The sequence below is a fragment of the Typha angustifolia genome, chromosome 15, assembly GCF_048772165.1.
Source record: "Typha angustifolia cultivar Huaian chromosome 15, ASM4877216v1, whole genome shotgun sequence".
NCBI classification, from domain to species: domain Eukaryota; kingdom Viridiplantae; phylum Streptophyta; class Magnoliopsida; order Poales; family Typhaceae; genus Typha; species Typha angustifolia.
Window position 1 is genome coordinate 22,018,780 of NC_133253.1, and position 22,006 is coordinate 22,040,785.

Genomic DNA, 22,006 nt, shown 5'->3' on the forward strand with positions numbered 1-22,006 from the left:
TCTCAGAGTTTGATGAGGCAGTAGTTTGGCATTCAAAAACGAGAAACCCAAGCCAAACACGCGAACGCGACCTCGAAATCACTGCAAGAAGGGGTGGCAGCGCAAAAAGGTAGCCGTTGCAGAAGGCATCCTCACTGACCGGGTTGGCATGGGGCGGGAGATCTGCATTGGCGGCGCCGGCGAGGGTCTACCGAAGGAGGAGGGAAGAGGAGAACGGCAGTCGAGAGGGCGGGGTAGGAACCGAGGGTGGTTGCGATGGGGGCAGATCGATAGTGGCAAGCAGCGGTGGACTAGTGAGGAGCGGCGACAGTCGAGGGGGTGGGGGTAGGGAGACAGAGGGAGCTCGGCAGTGGTAAGGAGCGGAGGAGATTGGCAGTAACGAGAGGCGGCGAACGACGGCTTCAAGGGAGAAGGGGAGAGGCAGCGGTGGACGGCAGAGGGCGGCGTCGAGGGGGGAGAGGAGAGGTAGCCGTGAGGAGCAGTGGCGGGGCGCACGAGAGAATTGTGAAAGTACATCGGACTTTAGGGAGAAGGGGAGGAAGCAAGAGCGGAAAGAGGGAAGAAGGTTTCTCTCCAAGAGGGAGCGAAGGAACCTCAGCGCCAAACCCTAGCTGGCCCAGGGGCTGGACTCTGCTAGAGAGAGAGAGAGAGAGAGGACATTTAATAGCGCTAGTTCTGGAGGTATAATCCTGAAAATTTTTCCTGTGCACCGTTGTTAGAGTCACCTAGATGGACGGACTCGATCGTCTTCAGCACTCGTCTCCGCGTTCGATTGACTTAGGTACAGTTCCACTGTCCCCTGAAAGGAACTCCTCTGATACTATTTATGTTACTCGCATCCTCACCAAGCACGTCCTCTCCTCTCCTCTCCTCAAAGGCTTCATTACTCGAAGTTATTCGTGTAGACTCGGTGAGAAGAAGAGAAAGAAGCATAGAGGTAGTAGTGCAATGTCGTTCCCCTTCTATCTCGTTCTGTTCTTGTCTCCTGTTTTCCTCTTGTCAAGCATATGCTTTCAAGAGGTAATGCTTTGGACTCCGGTTCCTGTTTCATCCTTGGCATTGTGGTGTTTAGTTTCTTGTTTCTGTATTATGCTTGATTGTTTTAATGTTTATTAACCAGAAATTCTGAAGAAGTTTTATCGATGAGATTTCCTTATTACTATTTATCTTCTCCAATGTTGAATTCTTTCTTCTTTTTTGTGCAGTATGGGGTCTAAGAGGGACTACGTCGCAGCAATCCTAGAAAGGAAGAAGGCTCCAAATCGCCTCATGGTGGACGACGCAATGGACGTTGACAACTCGGTTATTCAAGTGAATCCCGAGACAGTGCAAGCACTCGATCTGTTTCAAGGCGAAATAGTTATACTCAAAGGAAAGAAGAGGAGGGAAACTGCTTGTGTTATTACCCAAGATGAGAACTGTGAGGCAGAGTTGTTAGGACTAACCTCAAGGTGTGTCTCGGCGACATTGTCGGCGTCCGACCATCCACCGGCATACCTAACGCGGAGAAGATACTAGTCCTTCCGATTGACGACACCGTCGAAGGGATCACCGGAAATCTCTTCGAGGCGTACTTGAAACGTATATATCTACTCCTACTCGCAAGCTATTCCCTTGTTCATGTTTATAACCTCAATTATTACACATGCAATTCACTTAATGCAAAAAGATCCTACATTTGATGTGAATTTTGATGACTAATATTGTTTTGCTCTTGTGTTCCGACAGCGTACTTTGCAACTAACCTGCGTCCTGTCCGGAAGGGCGACGTGTTCTTGGTGAGAGGAGGCATGAACGCAGTAGAATTCAAGGTTGTAGACACTCATCCTGCTGACTTCGTCGTCGTCGCACCGTAGACCGAGATACAATGGGAAGGCGACCCGATAAAGCGCGAGGACGAAGAGAAACTAGATGGCGTCGGCTACGACGACATCAGCGGGTTAAGGCGGCAACTAGCTCAGATCAGAGAAATAATCGAGCTCCCTCTTCGGCACCCGAAGCTCTTCACCACCGTCGGCGTCAAGCCGCCTAAAGGCGTCTTGCTCTACGGCCCGCCAGGCTCCGGGAAGACACTGCTTGCCAAAGCCATAGCAAATGAGTCGGGTGCCGAAGATCAATGGGCCTGAGATCATGTCCCAGATGGCCGGACAAAGTGAGGCTAATCTAAGAAAGGCCTTCGAGGAGGCGGAGAAGAACGCGCCGTCCGTCATCTTTATGGACGAGATAGACTCAATTGCACCCAACAGGGAGAAGACGCATGGCGAGGTCGATGAGCGCGTCGTGTCGCAGCTTCTGACGTCGATGGACGGGCTTAAGGCCCGGGCTCAGGTCATCGTTCTCGGAGCGACCAACCGGCCTGATGGCCTTGATCCCGCCTTGAGGCGGTACGGGAGGTTCGACAGGGAGATTGATGTCGGCGTGCCGGACGAGGCCGGCCGGCTCGATATTCTTCGCATACATACGAAGAAGATGAAGCTCTCCTTATATGTATGTATATATCCATTTGTTACTATTATATGCTAGAAGTAACAAATAATGTTGAGCAACCTGTTTGTTGATTTATTTGCAGGTTGATCTGGAGAAGATTAGCAAGTGCACGCATGGATGCGTCGGCGCGGATCTTGCGGCGCTCTGTTCGGAGGCTGCCTTCCAATGCATCAGAGAGAAGTTGGACGTTACGAATCTCGAAGATGAAGTTATTGATGCAGAGATCTTGAATTCTATGTTTGTTACAAATGAACACCTTCAATTCTGCGTGAGATGGTACGTAGAAATTTCGAATTCTTGGTCGATTCCTTTCTTAAAAGTGCTAGGTGTTCGATCAAATGTCTCACCTCACAAACTTGTCTTCTTGCTACAGAAAGTAGAGGTCCCAAACGTGTCATGGAAGGACGTTGGTGGATTGGAGACTGTTAAAAGGGAGCTGCAAGAGGTAGAATTAATTCAACTCGATGAAATATATACCTTTTGTCCCCTTAAATTATTAGCTCGATGTGTTAACTAAGTTGTATGTTGATCTCGTTGCCACCAGACGGTGCAGTATCCAGTAGAGCACCCCGAATTGTTCGAGATGTTCGGCATGTCGCTGTCGAGAGGCGTACTCTTCTACGGTCCTCCAGGCTGCGGCAAGACTCTCCTTGCAAAGGCCATTGCAAACGAGTGCAATGCCAACTTCATCAGTGTCGAGGGACCCGAACTCCTCACCATGTGGTTCGGCGAGAGCGAGGCCAACGTTCGCAATATCTTCGACAAGGCCCGTCAATCCTCGCCTTGCGTGCTTTTCTTCGACGAGCTTGATTCAATCGCAATCAAGGTACTAAATAAGATGCCTGGTAATATTACATGAACTGCCTACTTCTGAAGTTAAATCTCTATAGCTAACTATTGTTCAATTTTTTCTTTCCAATCTTTAACCGCGGTAGCAATGTCGGAGAATCCGGTGCGGCCAACCGCGTCCTGAACCAACTTTTAACTGAGATGAATGGCATCAATAGCAAGAAGTCGGTGTTCATCATCGGAGCAACCAATAGGCCCGATAATATCGATCCCGCGCTGCTCCGGCCGGGCCGGTTAGATCAGCTGGTATACATACCATTGCCCGATGAGCCATCGCGGTTACAGATCTTCAAGTCTTGCCTGAGGAAGTCGCCCATCTCGCTCCACATAGACTTGTCGGAATTTGCAAAGGCTACAGAAGGATTCAGCGGGGTCGACATTACCGGTATTTGCCTACGAGCATGTAAGTATGCCATCAGAGAAGTTACAGAGAAGAAGCTGCATTTGAGAAGGGAAGGAGATGAGGAGGAGAATAATGGAGAAGGCATGACTAAGGAAGTTGCTGAGATAAAGGTAAAACACTTCATGGAGGCAATGAGGCATGCAAGGAGAAGTGTGAGTGATTTAGATATAGTGAGGTATAAGCTTTTTGCCAAGGGCCTGAATCACTCACAAGGGAATGGATCGGTGTTGCATCCTTCTTATCCACAAGAAGAATTAGCCCTCAATGGTAAAGAAGATGTGGAGAAAAACTGTTCTCCTATCGTAGATGAAGAATTATACTGAAATCTTAGCTTAATTTGTGCTTGTTCTTTGAAACTCAGATGAAGGATTGAATTATCCACAACCTTCTTATCCTTGTACTTGTTCTTGAAATCTTATCCTCAAGAATCTTTTTTCCAAAACAATTTCTCTTCAAATGAATTGGTTGTTGTAATTGCGGATTAAGAAGGAATGTATTCTGCCAAATTTTTTGAGCCAAGTCCAACTTCAGATCTGTAGTACGTATGTTTGGAATTAATCTTCTTGGATTAAGTAGTTGACCTCTAATAACACCCAAATTAATCCTTTTATCACTTCGGTTTAAAAGCCCTTGCGAATCTGCTAGCTAGCTGAGCTGCTTGATTAATTAATTAATTTCAAACTGTGTAGTTTGGCAAATCTACATTCTAAATGGATTTTGGAGCTAAAAAGTGCTTAAAGGTAAAACAAGATGCTTGCTGAAGAAATCAAACTTAAAAAAAAGAAAACTTAATCTAGAACCCCAATGATATGTTAAAGATTCAAGTCCAGCTGCAATATATGTATGATCAAAGACTTAGTGCAAGCCAAAGTCACTATCTTCACTTTAATGATGCTGTACTCCATACACATTGAAGAAAAAGTAGTGCAACCATTCATATTAAACTACTAACAAGCGAGATATTTTGGGTTTAGTGTCTAATGATGCTGTTCCAATATACTATTAGAAGAAAGTGTTTCCCTTTACAATTAACCCTTCCAATTAACTCATGTTACCTGGAATAGTTTAATGTACTCTTTCGTACCAAATAAACCACATGGAAGACAAATATCATCTTTATTTTTTTACTTAGCAGCTTCCTCCTATATATGATTTACACATGTTCATGGGCAAGTACAGTACTTGGAGAAGAATCTCACAGCCCACAATGGAAAGACTTAAACTTTTGAAGACACCTAATGATTAAGAATCCACACACTTAATTTAATGAGCAATGTGATTACAGAAGGAAAACATAAACTATGTTGTCTAAACAAAGAGGCAAAGGCTAAAGGAAGATATCTTGCATTGATCTGCTCTACTAAGTGGGCATACCAAACCAGGGTTGAAATTATTGGACTCCATTGTGCCTAATAAAGTGATGGATTTAGGAAGGTTACTTTAAGGTGACCAGAAGGAAGACAGCTTGCATTGATTCCAAGAGGACCCAAAAGTTAAAAATTTGACCACTCTAAACTTAATATTTTAATTACCCATAAATATATGTTCTATTGAACTAATACGAACACGTTCATTAGTCCTTGTTAACTATGGTTAGAGGCATGAAAAATTTACATTAATAACATGGGTAATTGCACAAGACTACCTCAAAAGAAACTACATAAAATATCTGAAATGTCTCTTCTATAATTAAAATTTAAAAGTATTTCTCATTAGCACTGTCTGAGGGGTGAGATATTAGATAGTTAAAAAGTTTAATTTGGAGAGGTTAATTGAGTTTAACTAATGAGGCAGAATCCTTATGCACTTGAGCCCTTGTTAGTGCTCTGGAAAGGACAAGAGACATAGCCTGTCTTGGTTCTCAACCTTAAAAGCAGCGGCCTGGAAACCATTTGGCTTTTAGGAATGGTTTTACTATGGTATCTCTATCAACTTTTAGCCTCACAGAGAGACCAGCAAATCTCAACCATTAGATTGCTCTCGGCTGGTGTAGATTGCATGGCTCAAGCTCTATAAATGCAAGGGCAGTCTACTCTCTTCCTTCCAGAAACAAAACAAAGAGCAGCAGCTGCTTGCAGTACCTCCCTTAGAAGCATATCAATGGGAGGGGGGAAATCTTCTTCCAAGACCTTCTGCTTCTTCTTCAGCTTCTCCAAGAGGTCGCGGAGTTACGAGGAAGACGTTGACATGGAGCCCAGATACTTGAGGAAGGTACGTCCGAGCGACGAAGACAGAGGGGGATGGTTTGGAGAACCAGATGTTGATAAAAGGGCTACAGATTTCATTGCTAGGTTCCATGAAAGCAAGATCATGGTGCAGTAGACATGTCCATTAAATATCTTGATTAATTATTTCGTGAACTTTAGTTAGTATAAGCATGTCCATTTTGTGGAATGCAGTTTGTTTGGGAGACTGATGAGATGAATAAAATGAGATTTATTGCTTCAGTAGTGAATTGAATAGTGCTGCAAATCTATCGAAGGGAAAGAAATAATCTTAATGTTTTGTTAATTAACCAGTAGTATTACTTAAGAGTTTATCGCTGCTTTCCACTCCACGGTATGAGTAAGAGAAGTTAAATTTATCAATATCTAGTCTCTGAGATTAATTCACCGTCTTTTCTCTTTGCAATCATTTTGTTTTCTTTCCTTTCAATCGTTCTCCATCATGGTTCCTAACTTACGTAGTAACCTAAGCAAGCAAATAAATTTGAGCAATACTTCTAAAGCACTAGCTATAGTAGTTTCTTCTCATGATTTCATGATAGCTCTATCCTTTTGGCTCCTTGGGAATTCAACAGGTTTTCTTCTCTTTCCTACTGATCAAAAGTTGATCGTATGTGAACAATTTTATACATGGGCTGTGGACTATTTTGGCTTGTTTTCTAGAGAACATTATAATGAAGCAAAACATGAAATTTATATCAATCTGTTAATAACTTGATAGGACATATATATATATATATATCTAAATCGTATCCCTCTGATGGAAGACATATTGTGCCTAAATCATGGCTTCCTTAATTTCCAATCACACTAACATGTTTGATAAATCATAAACAAGAGAGTTGCTAAATTATTTAATTAATTATGATCTTCTTTAGGTAAGCAAACTCAATAGTTTGAAAAAAATTACAACAAATTAATACTTAGAATGACAACTTTCACTTCCTTTTGATCTTGATAAATTTAAAATCATGCGTCAAGACAAGCTCCCATTCATCTTTGTTTGTAAATTAATTAGAAATAATTCTATTTAGATCTTTAAACTATTATTATTTTTATATATAGTTTATAAAATTTTTTATTATCCACGTATATATACCTCTTCTAAACTATGAAAAAATTCATATATACTCCTCTGAATTAAGAAAAAATAATATAAGTATATAGACATCTAAATACATGGTTAAAAAAGAGTTTAAAAAAATTAATGAGTAGAATTATATCATACTTTTCCACCTCCCCATTATAATCATCCTTTTGATCAATAGGTTCTAAGAGAAAGGGAGGTCATCTATCGATCATTGAATTCTTCTACTTCGTCGTCGATGACAAGAATGCCGGAGTTTGGGCCATCCGATCGATGGCTGCTCGGAGACGGCGTGAGGGCTGTTACGCAAATATATTGTGGACATAACTTTGCCTACTTTTCTTTCTATACGTATAGGATGACTTTGATGAGAAAAGAGAGCAGTTAGATATGGGGTAATATATATGGAATTTATCCACTGTATGTAATTGTTTAGTCAAGTAGATATTCATGGAAAGGTCAACAAGTAACAAAAGTATACTTGTGATGTAAATAAAATAAATAGGCCAATCAAATATACATATAATAATTCACACTGCTCACAAATACAAACACTCATGTGATTAATAACTTGAATCACCAACCCAATACGTACATATATAGACTACCATGCTTGAATAATTCTGGAATTGATCAGTCCCATTTGGTCCTGACTTTATTGTTGTGTCTAAACTCAAAGGTCAACGCATAGCTCCCATCCATCCTCTTGAACACAAACCTCTCCATCAACACATAACACCTATATTTCTTCCACAAATTTGACCCTCCGTATTCCTCCACCTTCTCCACCACCTCATCGCTTTCAACCCACCCTGCTCTACTCTCCTCCCATCTCATTCTCTCCCATACAACCAGACTCAACCCAACTCTTTCCCCGTTGGAACCCATCACATTCTTAAACCAAACAAACCCATCAGCTTGGCCTTCTTGAACTGCTTCTTGCCCATCCAAGAGAACTCTTTTGCTTCGAGTGGTAGCTTTCATTTGAACAACCTTTGCATCCCCATGGAAATTCTCAAGCACGTACACTTCCTCCCAGGATCGATCCAAACTCACCTCATAAAACGTGGCCTTGCTCATCTGTTCTTTTAAGCTCCTCGCCTCCTTCACGAAGACGAAGGGGCAGTACCACTTTCCGATGGAGGATATCGGGAAGTCTAATTCGGGAAGACGCGAACGAAGAGCGTCGTTGAGTCCCGCAGCCTCACCTAAGTTGTAGTCCTTGGGCTGAGACGCGTGAAGTTTCCAATATTTCTTCCTAAATATGGTTGGAGGGAAGCCGTCGGAAGCTACCGACTTGGCGGTGAATCTGCCTTTATGGCTTATAATCTCCATGCGTTGGTAGACATCTCTGTCATCAAACACCTTCGGCTGCACATCGTTTATGCACCGGCAAAAGCAGCATGTGGTCATCTCCTCCTCAGTAGAACATGTGTACACTTTCCTGAGAATTCAATTAATTCAACAACATATTATATTTTTCATTGTAATTAACACATTCGCCATTGTTTGGCTAATTGGAAACTTCCAAATTTCAAGGCAATTTTTTGTTTAATTACCATAAGAACTCTCGTGTCTTTGCCATTGTTTTGCTGATTTGAAACTTCCAAATTTTTTGTTTAATTACCATAAGAATTTCTTAGTTTCAATTAAAATCTATTTTGAATTTTGAATAAGAGTTTGCAAAGTAAGATATGCTTACCCTTTCTTCCTTCCTTTGGCGACGACAACGTAATATTGATTGGACGACAGAGGCTTATCTAAGACAGGGATGAAGTAGGCAACAGCAGTGTAGTGTCTTCTATTCTCGCCTTGTTGCTCCGAGTATGAAACCGTGAGGATCTTGTTTTGAGGGAACGGGAGATCGCGAACTCTCGTGTCTTTGCAGAATCCCCAACAGCAGGTAGTCTCAACGTCGGGCTCATCTTCTTTGACGACGAGATGACAGGCCGCGGAGGAGGAATCCTCAGGAGGCAGCTGGGAGGAGGCCTCAGCTTGGCTTCTGAAGATGGACAGTGGCTTTGTTGCATACATTTCTTTCTTTCTTTCTTTCTTACTTTTGTTAACTCTCCGATCTTTGTTAAAGGAATTGAATTGATGGAGACGAAGATGATATTGATATCTTGTGGTTAATAACGGCTGAAAGGCTAGCTAGCTGAGAACGGAGACTTTGTCCATGAACATCGGATCTCATGAAGTTTCCTGTGATGATTAGTTTACAACTCGTCGTTTTCTAATAAATAACTTGGCCCGGAAGTTTCGTGTGATGATTAGTCGACTGTAGACGTTTTCTTAACAACTTGGCAATGAAGTTATCTGTGAAGATTATTAGTCAACTGCGAAGAGAGCAAAGTCAAATGGTACGTGTTTTTATATTCTTAAAGTGCTAGGTGTTTGATCAAACACCATCGGAAAAGTCAACAGGCAACAAAAGCAATTAATAACTCGAATCATCAACCGGATACGTACATATATAGACTACCATCTACCATACATGCCTCATTATTTTTTGGAATTAATAGTTCTCATTTGGTCCTACCTTTAGCCCTCTTAGAATAATATCAATTCTAAAATAAATATTCATTATTATTATTTTTTAAATGAGCTCTTTACTCCAGTTTAGTTGACTTTATGAACACGGTTCAGATGTACATAGTATGAAGCTTTCTCTGATGATCATTATCCGCATGGTGCACATTGTATGTCGTTGGAGCTAGGCCTCCATAGTGGTGTCACATAACGTATTCACCACAAAGAGTGTTCTTGATTGCTAGTTTAATCAAATGACTTATTTCAGTAATGTAATTCAAAAGAGAAAGTTAAAAAAGAAAAGACTGAAGTTAATTTCAACAGATAAAGAAGTCATTGTTCTAATTTATGTTTGAAACCAAACATTAAAATTGAAAGTTTTCTTAAACACCCCCTAACCTAATCCTAACATTTAAGCACAAATTTAAAAGTAATTAAGCAGAGAACGGAACAGATTTAGCTGTCTGTATCGTTGATGTTGAGACAAAATGATGCGGCTGAGCTCTGTTAAGCTTTGTAAACACCGATGTACGACATCTCCACGGAGCCGAACCATAGCGTCCCATCTCTTTCTTGGACCTCACTTAGGGATATATCTCCGTCCAAAATCTCCAAGACTTTCCCCTCCTTGCTCAACCTCAACGCCACCGGATTGTCCAACGCCGATCTGGAGGTCAATCCATTGGGCTGAGCCTTCTTCCCCATTGCCACCCAAAACTCGCCTCTCGAGTTCCTCTTGATGTTATCTGGGTATCCGGGCAAATCTGCGAAGTGTTCAAGTTGTCCAGTTTTGGGACCTTGGAGCCAGTACTTGAGGATCCTGCACGGCGTGCTCTCGGCGACGAGGAGGTAGGTGTTGTCGTCGCTAATGGCGACGCCGTTGGGGTACACGAGGTTCTTCTTTAGGACTGTTACCTTTTCGGTCTGGGGATCGTACTTCATAAGCCTCCCTGTGGCATCTCCGGAGATCACCACCAATGCGTTCTCACTGTCCAAGTGTCGATCCAGACAAAAAATAAATAAATTAATATTCAAATTCAAAAGGCATACATAAAAGTAATAAATAAGAATTTGCCTACAAAGAGGAAATTCTTAAAACAAATCAAAGTTTAAAGGAGTAGATTACCTCCTGGGAAAATGCATGCTGCTATCGGTGAAGTACACCACCCCTGTCTCTTGATCAATATCGAGTCCGTTTGTGAACGTAAAAGGCACTCCCTCAGCACCGGATGCAAGCTCGCTCATCAAACCTCCGTTTGGTCCAACCTTGAAGAGCCCAAAGTAGGCATCTGCGACATAGAGATCGCCAGTCTTGTTGTGGAATCGCAACCCCAATGGCCTCCCACACCTGCTCTCAAATAGAACATTGTTGTACACTCCACATTCTGCATTCCTGCTTGTAGAGAAAAAATATTTAATTTGACCCATAAAAGTAGGTCATGCAACTTAATATCTTAACTTTCTTATTGATCGATGGTACTTATCTTATAAAATAACATTACCTGTGTCTAGAGTTAAAGGCAAACTCAGCCCAGCCTACGTCTTTCCCTTGCCACTTGAGGACCTTGCCATTAGAGACACCGGTGTAAGGCCCCTCGCCGAAGTTGTCGAAGGCGAGGCTCTCCGGCCCAGATACGGAGCTAAGTTCTATCTTGTCGATGCTCTGTAGCTTGTCAATAGCCTTTGTTTCATAACTAAAAGCCAAGGGAGGAGGGAGAAGAAGAAGTAGGAGCACTATGGAGAGGAGACAAGTCAAGCGCTTTACTTCCATTGTTCTAACTACAAGGAAAGTATACACTTCCAAAGAGTTTATTTAAGCTTATATAGATAAGAGGTTTAGTTGTAGATGGTTACAGTTAAATTCTATCTAAATCTTGTCCCCCTTATCTAAATATATACGGATGAAAGTTAAATTCTGATTTGTGTGGTTGTGATAAATTCATAATCATAATCCAACGACAATAATAATTACTCTTGTTTTTTTTATTAAGATTTTTTTTCTATATGTGATTGTAATAGATATGATCAAGTTTGAATTATAAGTTTATTTGATTCTTCATCTTTACAGGAGATAGACTTCGATTTAAATTTGATTCTCTTTATCTCTATCTTATTAACAAATTCGAGTTTAAATCAATCTTAAACTAATAAGAAATATATATATAAATAATTAAAAAAATATTCTTATTCTGATTGTATCTATCTTTAATTTAATAAATTACTAAGCTGTAAATATGATCGAGATCGACAAACTAGTTAGTGAATTGATACTTTTACCATCAAATTTTATCAATAAGGCGATCTATATTTTGTTTATCTAAATGATATAAGCTTAGGCCGGGGACGGAACGGATTCAAATTGGGCCTAGTTGACCATCCCCGGCCCGAGGAGTAACACTAACCTAAGCCTAATATTTTGAACCACTAATATGGTGTTTATTTCATGGAATCCCATGATTTGCACTACTAATATTTTTTTAAAAAAAAATAATAAATTGGAAGATTAACTTAGATACTTGCAATTAGAGCTAATCAAGAAACAAAACAAAGCTAACGGCTGTGATTCGCTGCACTGGAGATGGTCGATCTCGGCTTCTTCTTCTAGGACTAGGATGCAGCTGTCCATGAACCGGCGATGATTTTATTTTAATTTTTCAAAAAAGACCTCTTATTGCAAATTAATATTACAAATCCCGTCGCCGAGGGGATGGCGAAGAAGGGCAAAAGAAAGAAAGATCTTAGCAAGAGCTCGTAGGTTTCAATCATAATCCCTACGCGAAATATCCCTGTTCGTCCGCGAATTCTTCTTTGGGAGCGCATCCTGAGGTAGGGTTCCATCAATCTCCTGTGTGCATATAGAGATCTTGCATATTTAAGAACTGCTGTTTCTTGATTCTGTTAACTGGTTGTAGTTCGGATATGTACTATTTAAGAAGATCTGCAAGTATGTCCATCTTATGTCTATTGTTATGAGTTGGTCAATTCCATGCCCACTTTTCATATGCAAGAACTTCAGTATAGCATGCCACTGGTTCCTTAAAGAATGTCTTGTTCTAACTTCTAATTGTCATATATTGGTGCAACTTACACTTATTGTTTCTGATTGCTCGCCAATCATTTTCTTTCTCATTTTTACTGCCATAGTTGGTGAAGTTGTGATGACTATATTGGCTATGCTATGTGTCTAATGATCTTGTACTAAAGATTATTTGTTGATCTTGTCATATGTATGAAAAATAAATAGAATAGATGGACGGTCATGTGAAGAAAAGGAAGAGAGTACTTTCATGTCCCAAATAGCAAAACTGCAAAAGGATTTTCTATTTCAATTGGCATGGAAAAGAAAAAAAAGCAACAGAGGAAATTGAACCAACAGTTGCTTCACCTTCAAGACCAGTGGGATAGGTTTGGTTTGATAAAACAAGAGCAGAGCAGCTCACCCCAGGGCTTTAGAAAAATCACATCCGTAAACAAACATGATAGGTATGTGTATGTCTAATGCCAATTAAACAACTACTACTAAGAACCAGCCTAGTTTTGTTCATTTGTTCCTGTTAACCTTGATTAGATTAGCATTATATTGTTTTCATCTTTTTAATCAGCTAGAGGCAAAATTTGATCCGACCCGATAACCCGGCATTTAATCAGGTTTAGGTTTGGTATAATCGGATTCGGGTCATAAACGGGTCAACCCGCCTAACATGTTTAATAAACGGGTCGTGTTCGGGTTTATATAACTTACCCGTTACGACCTGTTTGCCTCGTTTAGTTATACGAGTCGAGTTGGGTCGAGTTAGGTCAAATCAACCCGCCAACCCATTTATAATATATATATATATATATATATTATAAAGTAACCTAACCTCTCCACTCTTCACTGTCTACTCCTCCAGTCGTCTCTGCCTTAACATTTCAAAAAAATTTGCCCCTATCTCTCTCTCTCCAACGGCGATTATCTGCCACCGCGTCTTCGCCTGCCGCCTCCCACGTCTCCGCCTGCCTCTTGCCGTCTCCACTCCGCATCTCCGCTTGCCATCTCCACTCCTCGTCTTCGCCTACTATCTCCACTCTCCATCTCCGCCTACCGTCGAGTCTCCTCTCCCCGTCTTCGCTCTTCGCGGTGCTGTAGTCTCTGCCTGCCGCCGTGCTACTGTCCCCGCTCCCCTTCTCCGCCTGTCGTAATCGTCTGTCGTGGTGCCTCCGTCCTTGTCTCTACTTGCCACGGTGCCTCCATCCCCGTCGCTAATCCCATCTCCGCCTGCCCTCCCCTCCTCTCTTTGCTATGTTCACTCTTCTCCAACCCCCTCTCCGTCCCTAGCCGCACCGACAGCCTCGTCTTCCTCGGCAGATCTGGAGCTCGCGCCATGGGAGTCAGCTCCAGAAGCCTTGCCTCCACCGCTGCCGCTTCGCCAACACCAACATTGAAGCTTGAGCCAATTTGAATTTATTTTTACTAAATCTTCTTACAATATTGTAAATTATACTAGATTCGTGTAAATGTGTGATATTTTGTCTTTGTGGGTGTTGTATTACACGAGTTAAATGGATGTTAAGTTAAATGGGTTGTATTGACGGATTAAACGGATGGTTAAATGGGCTGAATAAAAAATATAATATATTTATTAAACGGGTTGTGTCGGGTTAACCGGGTTATATAAAAAATATAATTTATTTATTAAATGGGTTAAACGGGTCGTGTATCGTGTTCGTGTTAGTACTATCTTAACCGGACCTGAATCTGACCCAAATCCGACTAACCCGACCGATTGTTACCCCTAAATTTCGGTGGCCGCTCTGTGTCAGCTTGGCCTGTCGTGACTCAGTGGCTGTGCAGTGTACTATGTGTTGGCACAGCAGTGCCAAGATCAACTGAATTCTAGGTTTAGTCTCTCAATTACTTCCGTTAAACTTGTATATCATTGTGATACAATTAAACTATGAGTTGCTTGTGGGTATTATCAATTATCCATAAATGATTCCTTATTAGTCAAAAGAGTAGCGAGTAACACATTAATGATGCCATGACTCTAGCATGTATCTCACGATTAGCTCATCCCTCTCCTCCTGTTGATTAGATTTGTAAATTTATAATATGCAGTAGTTATTCACTCTTTTTGGAGATTTTGATTTACTTAACTTGTTTGAGTTCATAAAGATCATGTGACCGCTCATCTGCATTTTCCACTAGTTAATTTGTCCAACCATCTTAAACTTGTGGTTATGTTTGTGATAGTAGATATAAGGAAAAAAAAAAAAATATCCACCAGATAAAAAAAAAGGGTGAAGAACATCAAGATCTAAAAGATGCTTACCCTTTCTCCCGACGACGTAATATTGATTGCACGGCGGCGGCTTATCTAAGACAGGGATGAAGCAGGCAACAGCAGTGTGCAAGGAAATTAATTGAACTGTTGTTATCTAATCTTCTTATTAAGCTATGTATGATATCATGTGAACCAGTTTAGTTGACTTTATTGACACGGTTCAGATGTGCATAGTATGAAGCTTCCTCTGATGATCATTATCCAGATGGTGCACATTGTATGTAGTTGGAGCTAGGCCTCCATGGTGGTGTCACATAACGTATTCACCACAAAGAGTGTTCTTGATTGCTAGTTTAATCAAATGACTTATTTCAGTAATGTAATTCAAAAGAGAAAGTTAAAAAAGAAAAGACTGAAGTTAATTTCAACAGATAAAGAAGTCATTGTTCTAATTTATGTTTGCAACCAAACATTAAAATTGAAAGTTCTCTTAAACACCCCCTAACCTAATCCTAACATTTAAGCACAAATTTAAAAGTAATTAAGCAGAGAACGGAACAGATTTAGCTGTCTGTATCGTTGATGTTGAGACAAAATGATGCGGCTGATCTCTGTTAAGCTTTGTAAACACCGATGTACGACATCTCCACGGAGCCGAACCATAGCGTCCCATCTCTTTCTTGGACCTCACTTAGGGATATATCTCCGTCCAAAATCTCCAAGACTTTCCCCTCCTTGCTCAACCTCAACGCCACCGGATTGTCCAACGCCGATCTGGAGGTCAATCCATTGGGCTGAGCCTTCTTCCCCATTGCCACCCAAAACTCGCCTCTCGAGTTCCTCTTGATGTTATCTGGGTATCCGGGCAAATCTGCGAAGTGTTCAAGTTGTCCAGTTTTGGGACCTTGGAGCCAGTACTTGAGGATCCTGCACGGCGTGCTCTCGGCGACGAGGAGGTAGGTGTTGTCGTCGCTAATGGCGACGCCGTTGGGGTACACGAGGTTCTTCTTTAGGACTGTTACCTTTTCGGTCTGGGGATCGTACTTCATAAGCCTCCCTGTGGCATCTCCGGAGATCACCACCAATGCGTTCTCACTGTCCAAGTGTCGATCCAGACAAAAAATAAATAAATTAATATTCAAATTCAAAAGGCATACATAAAAGTAATAAATAAGAATTTGCCTACAAAGAGGAAATTCTTAAAACAAATCAAAGTTTAAAGAAGTTATCTCTGTTGTAAATATAAAAGATAACATATTGTAAATATAAAAGGATAAAAGTATATGTATTATATTTTTCATATATTGCTTAGTTAAAGTTATCTCTGTCTTTTCTAATTTCTAATCTCAAAGAAAACTTGCATGACCTACTTTTAGGTTATACAAGTAATTAAATAAATAAAAACCCATACGTATGTATAGGAGTCGATTACCTCCTAGGAAAATGCATGCTGCTATCGGTGAAGTACACCACCCCTGTCTCTTGATCAATATCGAGTCCGTTTGTGAACGTAAAAGGCACTCCCTCAGCACCGGATGCAAGCTCGCTCATCAAACCTCCATTTGGTCCAACCTTGAAGAGCCCAAAGTAGGCATCTGCGACATAGAGATCGCCAGTCTTGTTGTGGAATCGCAACCCCAATGGCCTCCCACACCTGCTCTCAAATAGAACATTGTTGTACACTCCACATTCTGCATTCCTGCTTGTAGAGAAAAAATATTTAATTTGACCCATAAAAGTAGGTCACATAACTTAATATCTTAACTTTCTTATTGATCGAGGGTACTTATCTTATAAAATAAACATTACCTGTGTCTAGAGTTAAAGGCAAACTCAGCCCAACCTACGTCTTTCCCTTGCCACTTGAGGACCTTGCCATTAGAGACACCGGTGTAAGGCCCCTCGCCGAAGTTGTCGAAGGCGAGGCTCTCCGGCCCAGATACGGAGCTAAGTTCTATCTTGTCGATGCTCTGTAGCTTGTCAATAGCCTTTGTTTCATAACTAAAAGCCAAGGGAGGAGGGAGAAGAAGAAGTAGGAGCACTATGGAGAGGAGACAAGTCAAGCGCTTTACTTCCATTGTTCTAACTACAAGGAAAGTATACACTTCCAAAGAGTTTATTTAAGCTTATATAGGTAAGAGGTTTAGTTGTAGATGGTTAGAGTTAAATTCTATCTAAATCTTGTCCCCCTTATCTAAATATATACCGATGAAAGTTAAGTTATGATTTGTGTGGTTGTGATAAATTTATAATCATAATCCAACGACAATAATAATTACTCTCTTTTTTTTATTAAGATTTCTTTTTTTCTATATGTGATTGTAATAGATATGATCAAGTTTGAATTATAAGTTTATTTGATTATTTATCTTTACGGGATATGGGATATAGACTTCAATTTAAATTTGATTCTCTTTATGTCTATCTTGTTGTCAAATTATATATATATATATATATATATATTGCCTCCCTCCACGACCCGTCCAGATAAAGATTGCTATATAGAATTAAAGTACGACTTTTGTTGATACATGACGTAACTAGAAAAAAAAGATAAACATAAATGTGTAATTTGCTCTGAAAGTACAAATTGTACGGCCTGCCAACGTATATGGAGGCCCTGCAACTAGTGGTGTCAAAATAAACTAGCGGCTGGAGATCAAACTCGATTTAATTTGGTGTAAGTTGAGTCTGGCTTGAGTCATATTTTAAGATTTGATTTGTATTTTAAGCCGAGCTTAAGTTTCAGCCTTATTTTAAGGCTCGACTCGACTGGCACGTTTAAATATAATATTTATTAATATTAATTATATATTATATATAAATATATTAATAATTATTAGATCTTTAATTTAATGGCTATTATTATTCTATTCTTATTTAATCCTAACCCTAAATCTAATAAAAACTCTCAACAAACTCAACACTTAATCTTCTCTCTTTTTTTTTCCTATTTCTCTCTATCAACTAGTTCATCTGGCCTCTTCTAACACCTCCTCCTTCATCATCCTCCTCATCTTCCTCCTCCTTCACCTCCTCGTCCTCCTCCTCCTTCACCTCCTCATCTGATCTCATTATACTCCGTCGGCAAGTCATTGTCGTCTTTTTCTCTTCATTGACCCTCTCCTCTTCTGGCCTCCTCTACCTCGTCCTCCTCTAATCAAGCACGAACTCAGGCCGACTTGGTCTGCTGAATCAAGCCTAAACATTTTTAGACAATTCGAAATTAATTTTAAGCCTGTTCTAGTTTAAACTCAACTCATTTACACTACTATCTGAATATATATATATATATAAAATAAAAGATTTATTTTATGAACGATTTATAAGTCAATTTTTAATTAATAAACGGCCTTGGAACAAGTCCAATATATCACGCTGTAATTTATTGAGCACGCATTACAATACCTTCACATAATGTCATGTGATTAAAGGCAAATGCTTCTTTTTTTCAAACAATGTAGCAGTTCAATATGATCTTTAAAGACATCAAAATAATCAAATTAAAAAATGTAGTCGTTGAAGATTCATGTAAAATTAGAACTTCATGTAATAAATTTATATATCCCATGATCAATTATTTTCCGGGTAATATGACAGAGATCTACAAACAAGTTAGTGATTTGATACTCTTAAAATATTCTTTTACCATCAATTTTTCTTTTTATCAATAAGGTGATCTTTATTTTGTTCATCTATATGACTTAGGCTTAGCCCATGGATGGCTGGTTGAGCATAAAAGATATATTCTCTTATTTTAGATGGAAGACTTGTGGTGTCACGTAACCATCCCCCAGCCCAAGGGGGCAGTACCACTTTCCGATGGATGATACTGGGAAGTCCAATTCGGGAAGAGGGAGGGGAAAGAAGAGCGTCGATCGTTGAGTCCCGAAGCCTCACCTTAAGTAGTAGTTCTTGGGCTGAGAGGAGTGGAGTTTCCAATATTTCTTCCTAAATATGGATGGAGGGGAAGCCATCGGAAGCTACGGACATGGCGGTGAATCTGCATGCCTTTATGAGATCTCTGTGATCAAACACCTCCGGCTGCACGTCATTTATGCACCGGCGAATTAAAGCAGCATGTGCTCATGTCTTCCTCCTTCGAACATGTTGACACTTTCCTGGGAATCCAATCCAATTTGAATTTTGGATACTGGCATAGATAAATAATTAAGAAAGTTCTTAGTTTGCTTAATTTTTCTAAAGCTAATATTTGTTTACCTCATGAGGTTCCACGTAGAATTTGGAATAAGAGTTGGGAAGTAACATAAGCTTTTCGAAGACAGGGATCTTGTTTGAGGGAAATGAAGATCGCGAACTCTCGTCGTGCCATCTCAGCAGCATCTCCAAAGGAACGAGGATTCGACGTCTCGGATTTGTCTTCGTCGACGACGAGATAGCCGGAGGAGGAATCCTTAGGAGACATTCCTCTCTCTCTCTCTCTCTCTCTCTGCTATGTAATGATATTATGTGAACCGGTTTAGTTGACTTTACTCGGTATGAAGCTTCCTGTGATGATTAGGTTGACTTTATGCATACGGTGCACATTGTAGTTGGGAGCTAGGCCTCCATAGTGGTGTCCCGTAACGTATTCACACTAAGAATTTGTTTGATTGCTAGTTTAATCAAATTAATGACTTATTTCAATAAAGTAATTTATTTTAAAAGAGTCAATAGATAAAGAAGTCATTTTCCTAATCTATTTTTTGCAACCATACGTTAAAACTGAAAAAAAAGAATTCTTAAACACTCCCAAACCTAAGCCTAATTTTAAAGTAAGCAGAGAACGTTCGCTGTTTCTCCACTGAGCCCCACTATTGCTGTTGCAAAGGACAAAGTGATGCATATAAAATTAATGGTGTGCTTTTGTTAAGCTTTGTAAACACCAACATACGGCATCTCGACGGAGCCCAACCACAGCGTCCCATCTCTTTCTTCCACCTCACTTAAAGACGTAAAGATTCCTCCCTCCAAAACCTCCAAGACCTTCCCCTCCTTGCTCAACCTCAACGCCACCGGATTGTCCAAATCCGAGCTGGAGCTCAAGCCATTGAGTTGAACCTTCTTCCGGATTGCCACCCAAAACTCGCCTCTCGAGTTCCTCTTGATGTTATCTGGGTATCCGGGTAACTCTGCGAAGAGTTCAAACTCTCCAGTTTTGGGACCTCGGAGCCAGTACTTGAGGATCCTGCACGGCGAGCTCTCGGCGACGAGGAGGTAGGTGTTGTCGTCGCTAATGGCGACGCCGTTGGGGAAGGCGAGGTTCTTCTTTAGAACTGTTACCTGTTTTGTCTGGGGCTCGTACTTCAGAAGCCTCCCTGTGACATCTCCGGAGAGCACCACCAATATGTGCTCACTGTCGATCGAGAGAAAACAACAAAAAAATGCAAACAAGATTAAGGTATTTCTATCATTAATTTGTTTGAAAACTATCTATACAAACACAAGGGTAGAGTAAATAAAAGATTTTCAAGGGGCATACATACACATAAGAGTAATAGAGTATTAGTATAAGGTGTAAGACAAGCATGCATTTGGCCAGGAAGAGGTCGAATAGAATTGTCTCCAAGGAGTCGTTCGTCCGTGAGTACACGTACACGTAGACGTAGAACGGTAGAAGCGAGGAAATTAATTCGTTCAAAGAAGTCAATAAAAGGTCGGCTGACAGAGGGAACGTGGAAACAAATTAAATGTGACGTGATGTTAAGATCTTTTGTACAACAGTGAGCACGACAATAATACGACGGTTGGAATTTCCATGTTATCAGGAGATTGACCGAGTTTTTAACCAAAACTAGTCGTCTCAAACTTTCTTTTTAGTCTAATACACTTTAAACTAGCAATATAAGTCATTGTCTATCTATATGATCTAAGATTAAGAAATAGTATTATATATGTCCAACTTTTTTTTGCACATAAACTTTTAAGGCTATTCGTACAGAAAAATATATACGTGTATATGGGAGTAGATGAACGTGTCACCTCCTATCGAAACGTGTGCTGCTATCGGTGAAGTACACCACCCCAGTCTCCTGATCAATATCAACTCCATTTGTAAACTTGAATGGTACTCCCTCGGCACTAGATACGAGCTTTCTCATCAAACCTCCTTTTGGTCCAACCTTAAAGAGCCCAAAGTAGGCATCTGCGACGTAGAGATCACCGGTCTTCCTATGGAACTGCAACCCCAATGGCCTCCCACATTTGCGCTCCAATAGAACATTGTTGAACACTGCACATTCTGCATTCCTGTTTGCAGAGAGATGATATTAAAACAGGAGGTCCTGCAACTTAATATCTTAACTTTCTTATAGAGAGCACTTATCTTATAAGAATAACGTTTACCTGTGTCTAGAGTTAAAGGCAAACTCAACCCAGCCTATGTCTTTCCCTTGCCATTTGAGGATCCTGCCATTGGAGACACCAGTGTAAGGTCCCCTGCCAAAGTTGTCGAAAGCGAGGCTCTCCGGCCCAGATATGGAGCTAAGTACGAGCTTAGCTATCTTTTGCAACTTGTCAATAGCTTTTGTTTCATAACCGAGGGTCATGAAATGAGGAGGAGGAAGAAGAAGAGGTAGGAGTACTATGAAGAGTACACAAGTAAAGTGCTTTACTTCCATGGGCTTAGTATTGTTGTGTTCAACTACAACGAGTACACTTCCCGAGAGTTTATATAAACTTATATAGATAAGAGAGATGGCATTATTGCCTCATTTTTGTTATTTCTATTCGGAGACAGTTGAGCCTTAAATGGTGACACCTAACAAGTTATATCCTTTGTATTATTATATATATATATATATGAATGCAGAAAGTTATGATCCCATGTGGCTTTGAAAAACTTCAATACTTCCTTCTAAAATTTGTAATCTAATTAAAAAGATAGTTAATTTTTATATACCGAGAAAAAAGAATATTAGTTAAAAAGATTATAATTGTGATAGGTATGATTTAGTAATAATTATGAGATATCACTTCATACTAAATAATTTAAATTTAATTACTAATTTTTATAGGAGATAGATTTCAATTTAAATTTAATTTTCTATCTCTATTTGTTATGATATTTTAGTTTAAATCAATCTTAAATTAAAGACAGACATATATTAAACCAAGAACAGAAACAGAAGTCGACTCACTCTCATATGGCCAGCCCTCGAGC

General features: G+C 40.3%; 4 protein-coding genes and 1 pseudogene across 4 annotated transcripts; 1 reads left to right on the forward strand and 4 right to left on the reverse strand.

Annotated features, from left to right (window-relative positions):
- The first annotated feature begins 641 nt into the window (after nucleotides 1-641).
- Nucleotides 642-4,109, forward strand: LOC140779122 (cell division cycle protein 48 homolog; annotated as a pseudogene).
- Nucleotides 4,110-7,497: 3,388 nt separating this feature from the next.
- On the reverse strand, nucleotides 7,498-9,185 carry LOC140778886 (uncharacterized). The gene is made up of 2 exons (XM_073123781.1): nucleotides 8,754-9,185; nucleotides 7,498-8,495 (listed from the first exon to the last, which is right to left on the reverse strand). The coding sequence occupies exons 1-2, from the start codon at nucleotides 9,083-9,085 to the stop codon at nucleotides 7,685-7,687; spliced, it is 1,143 nt and encodes a 380-aa protein (XP_072979882.1). The 5' UTR covers nucleotides 9,086-9,185; the 3' UTR covers nucleotides 7,498-7,684.
- A 902-nt stretch (nucleotides 9,186-10,087) lies between these two features.
- On the reverse strand, nucleotides 10,088-11,470 carry LOC140777069 (protein STRICTOSIDINE SYNTHASE-LIKE 10-like). Its single transcript, XM_073120969.1, has 3 exons — nucleotides 11,083-11,470; nucleotides 10,707-10,973; nucleotides 10,088-10,568 (listed from the first exon to the last, which is right to left on the reverse strand). Exons 1-3 carry the CDS (start codon nucleotides 11,349-11,351, stop codon nucleotides 10,088-10,090), a joined length of 1,017 nt encoding a protein of 338 aa, XP_072977070.1. The 5' UTR covers nucleotides 11,352-11,470.
- A 3,804-nt stretch (nucleotides 11,471-15,274) lies between these two features.
- On the reverse strand, nucleotides 15,275-16,922 carry LOC140777070 (protein STRICTOSIDINE SYNTHASE-LIKE 10-like). The gene is made up of 3 exons (XM_073120970.1): nucleotides 16,654-16,922; nucleotides 16,277-16,543; nucleotides 15,275-15,939 (listed from the first exon to the last, which is right to left on the reverse strand). The coding sequence occupies exons 1-3, from the start codon at nucleotides 16,920-16,922 to the stop codon at nucleotides 15,459-15,461; spliced, it is 1,017 nt and encodes a 338-aa protein (XP_072977071.1). The 3' UTR covers nucleotides 15,275-15,458.
- Nucleotides 16,923-19,539: 2,617 nt separating this feature from the next.
- On the reverse strand, nucleotides 19,540-21,444 carry LOC140779374 (protein STRICTOSIDINE SYNTHASE-LIKE 10-like). The gene is made up of 3 exons (XM_073124402.1): nucleotides 21,190-21,444; nucleotides 20,827-21,093; nucleotides 19,540-20,200 (listed from the first exon to the last, which is right to left on the reverse strand). The coding sequence occupies exons 1-3, from the start codon at nucleotides 21,390-21,392 to the stop codon at nucleotides 19,714-19,716; spliced, it is 957 nt and encodes a 318-aa protein (XP_072980503.1). The 5' UTR covers nucleotides 21,393-21,444; the 3' UTR covers nucleotides 19,540-19,713.
- Nucleotides 21,445-22,006: the final 562 nt, after the last annotated feature.

Coding starts and splice junctions, on each gene's coding strand:
- LOC140779374 (XM_073124402.1), bottom strand. CDS start 21,392: ATGACCCTCGGTTATGAAACAAAAGCTATTGACAAGTTGCAAAAGATA. Junction 21,094..21,189: donor GCCTTTAACTCTAGACACAG/GTAAACGTTATT, acceptor CTCTGCAAACAG/GAATGCAGAATGTGCAGTGT. Junction 20,201..20,826: donor AGCACACGTTTCGATAGGAG/GTGACACGTTCA, acceptor CTCGATCGACAG/TGAGCACATATTGGTGGTGC.
- LOC140777069 (XM_073120969.1), bottom strand. CDS start 11,351: ATGGAAGTAAAGCGCTTGACTTGTCTCCTCTCCATAGTGCTCCTACTT. Junction 10,974..11,082: donor GCCTTTAACTCTAGACACAG/GTAATGTTATTT, acceptor CTCTACAAGCAG/GAATGCAGAATGTGGAGTGT. Junction 10,569..10,706: donor AGCATGCATTTTCCCAGGAG/GTAATCTACTCC, acceptor ACACTTGGACAG/TGAGAACGCATTGGTGGTGA.
- LOC140777070 (XM_073120970.1), bottom strand. CDS start 16,922: ATGGAAGTAAAGCGCTTGACTTGTCTCCTCTCCATAGTGCTCCTACTT. Junction 16,544..16,653: donor GCCTTTAACTCTAGACACAG/GTAATGTTTATT, acceptor CTCTACAAGCAG/GAATGCAGAATGTGGAGTGT. Junction 15,940..16,276: donor AGCATGCATTTTCCTAGGAG/GTAATCGACTCC, acceptor ACACTTGGACAG/TGAGAACGCATTGGTGGTGA.
- LOC140778886 (XM_073123781.1), bottom strand. CDS start 9,085: ATGTATGCAACAAAGCCACTGTCCATCTTCAGAAGCCAAGCTGAGGCC. Junction 8,496..8,753: donor GCCAAAGGAAGGAAGAAAGG/GTAAGCATATCT, acceptor TTGAATTCTCAG/GAAAGTGTACACATGTTCTA.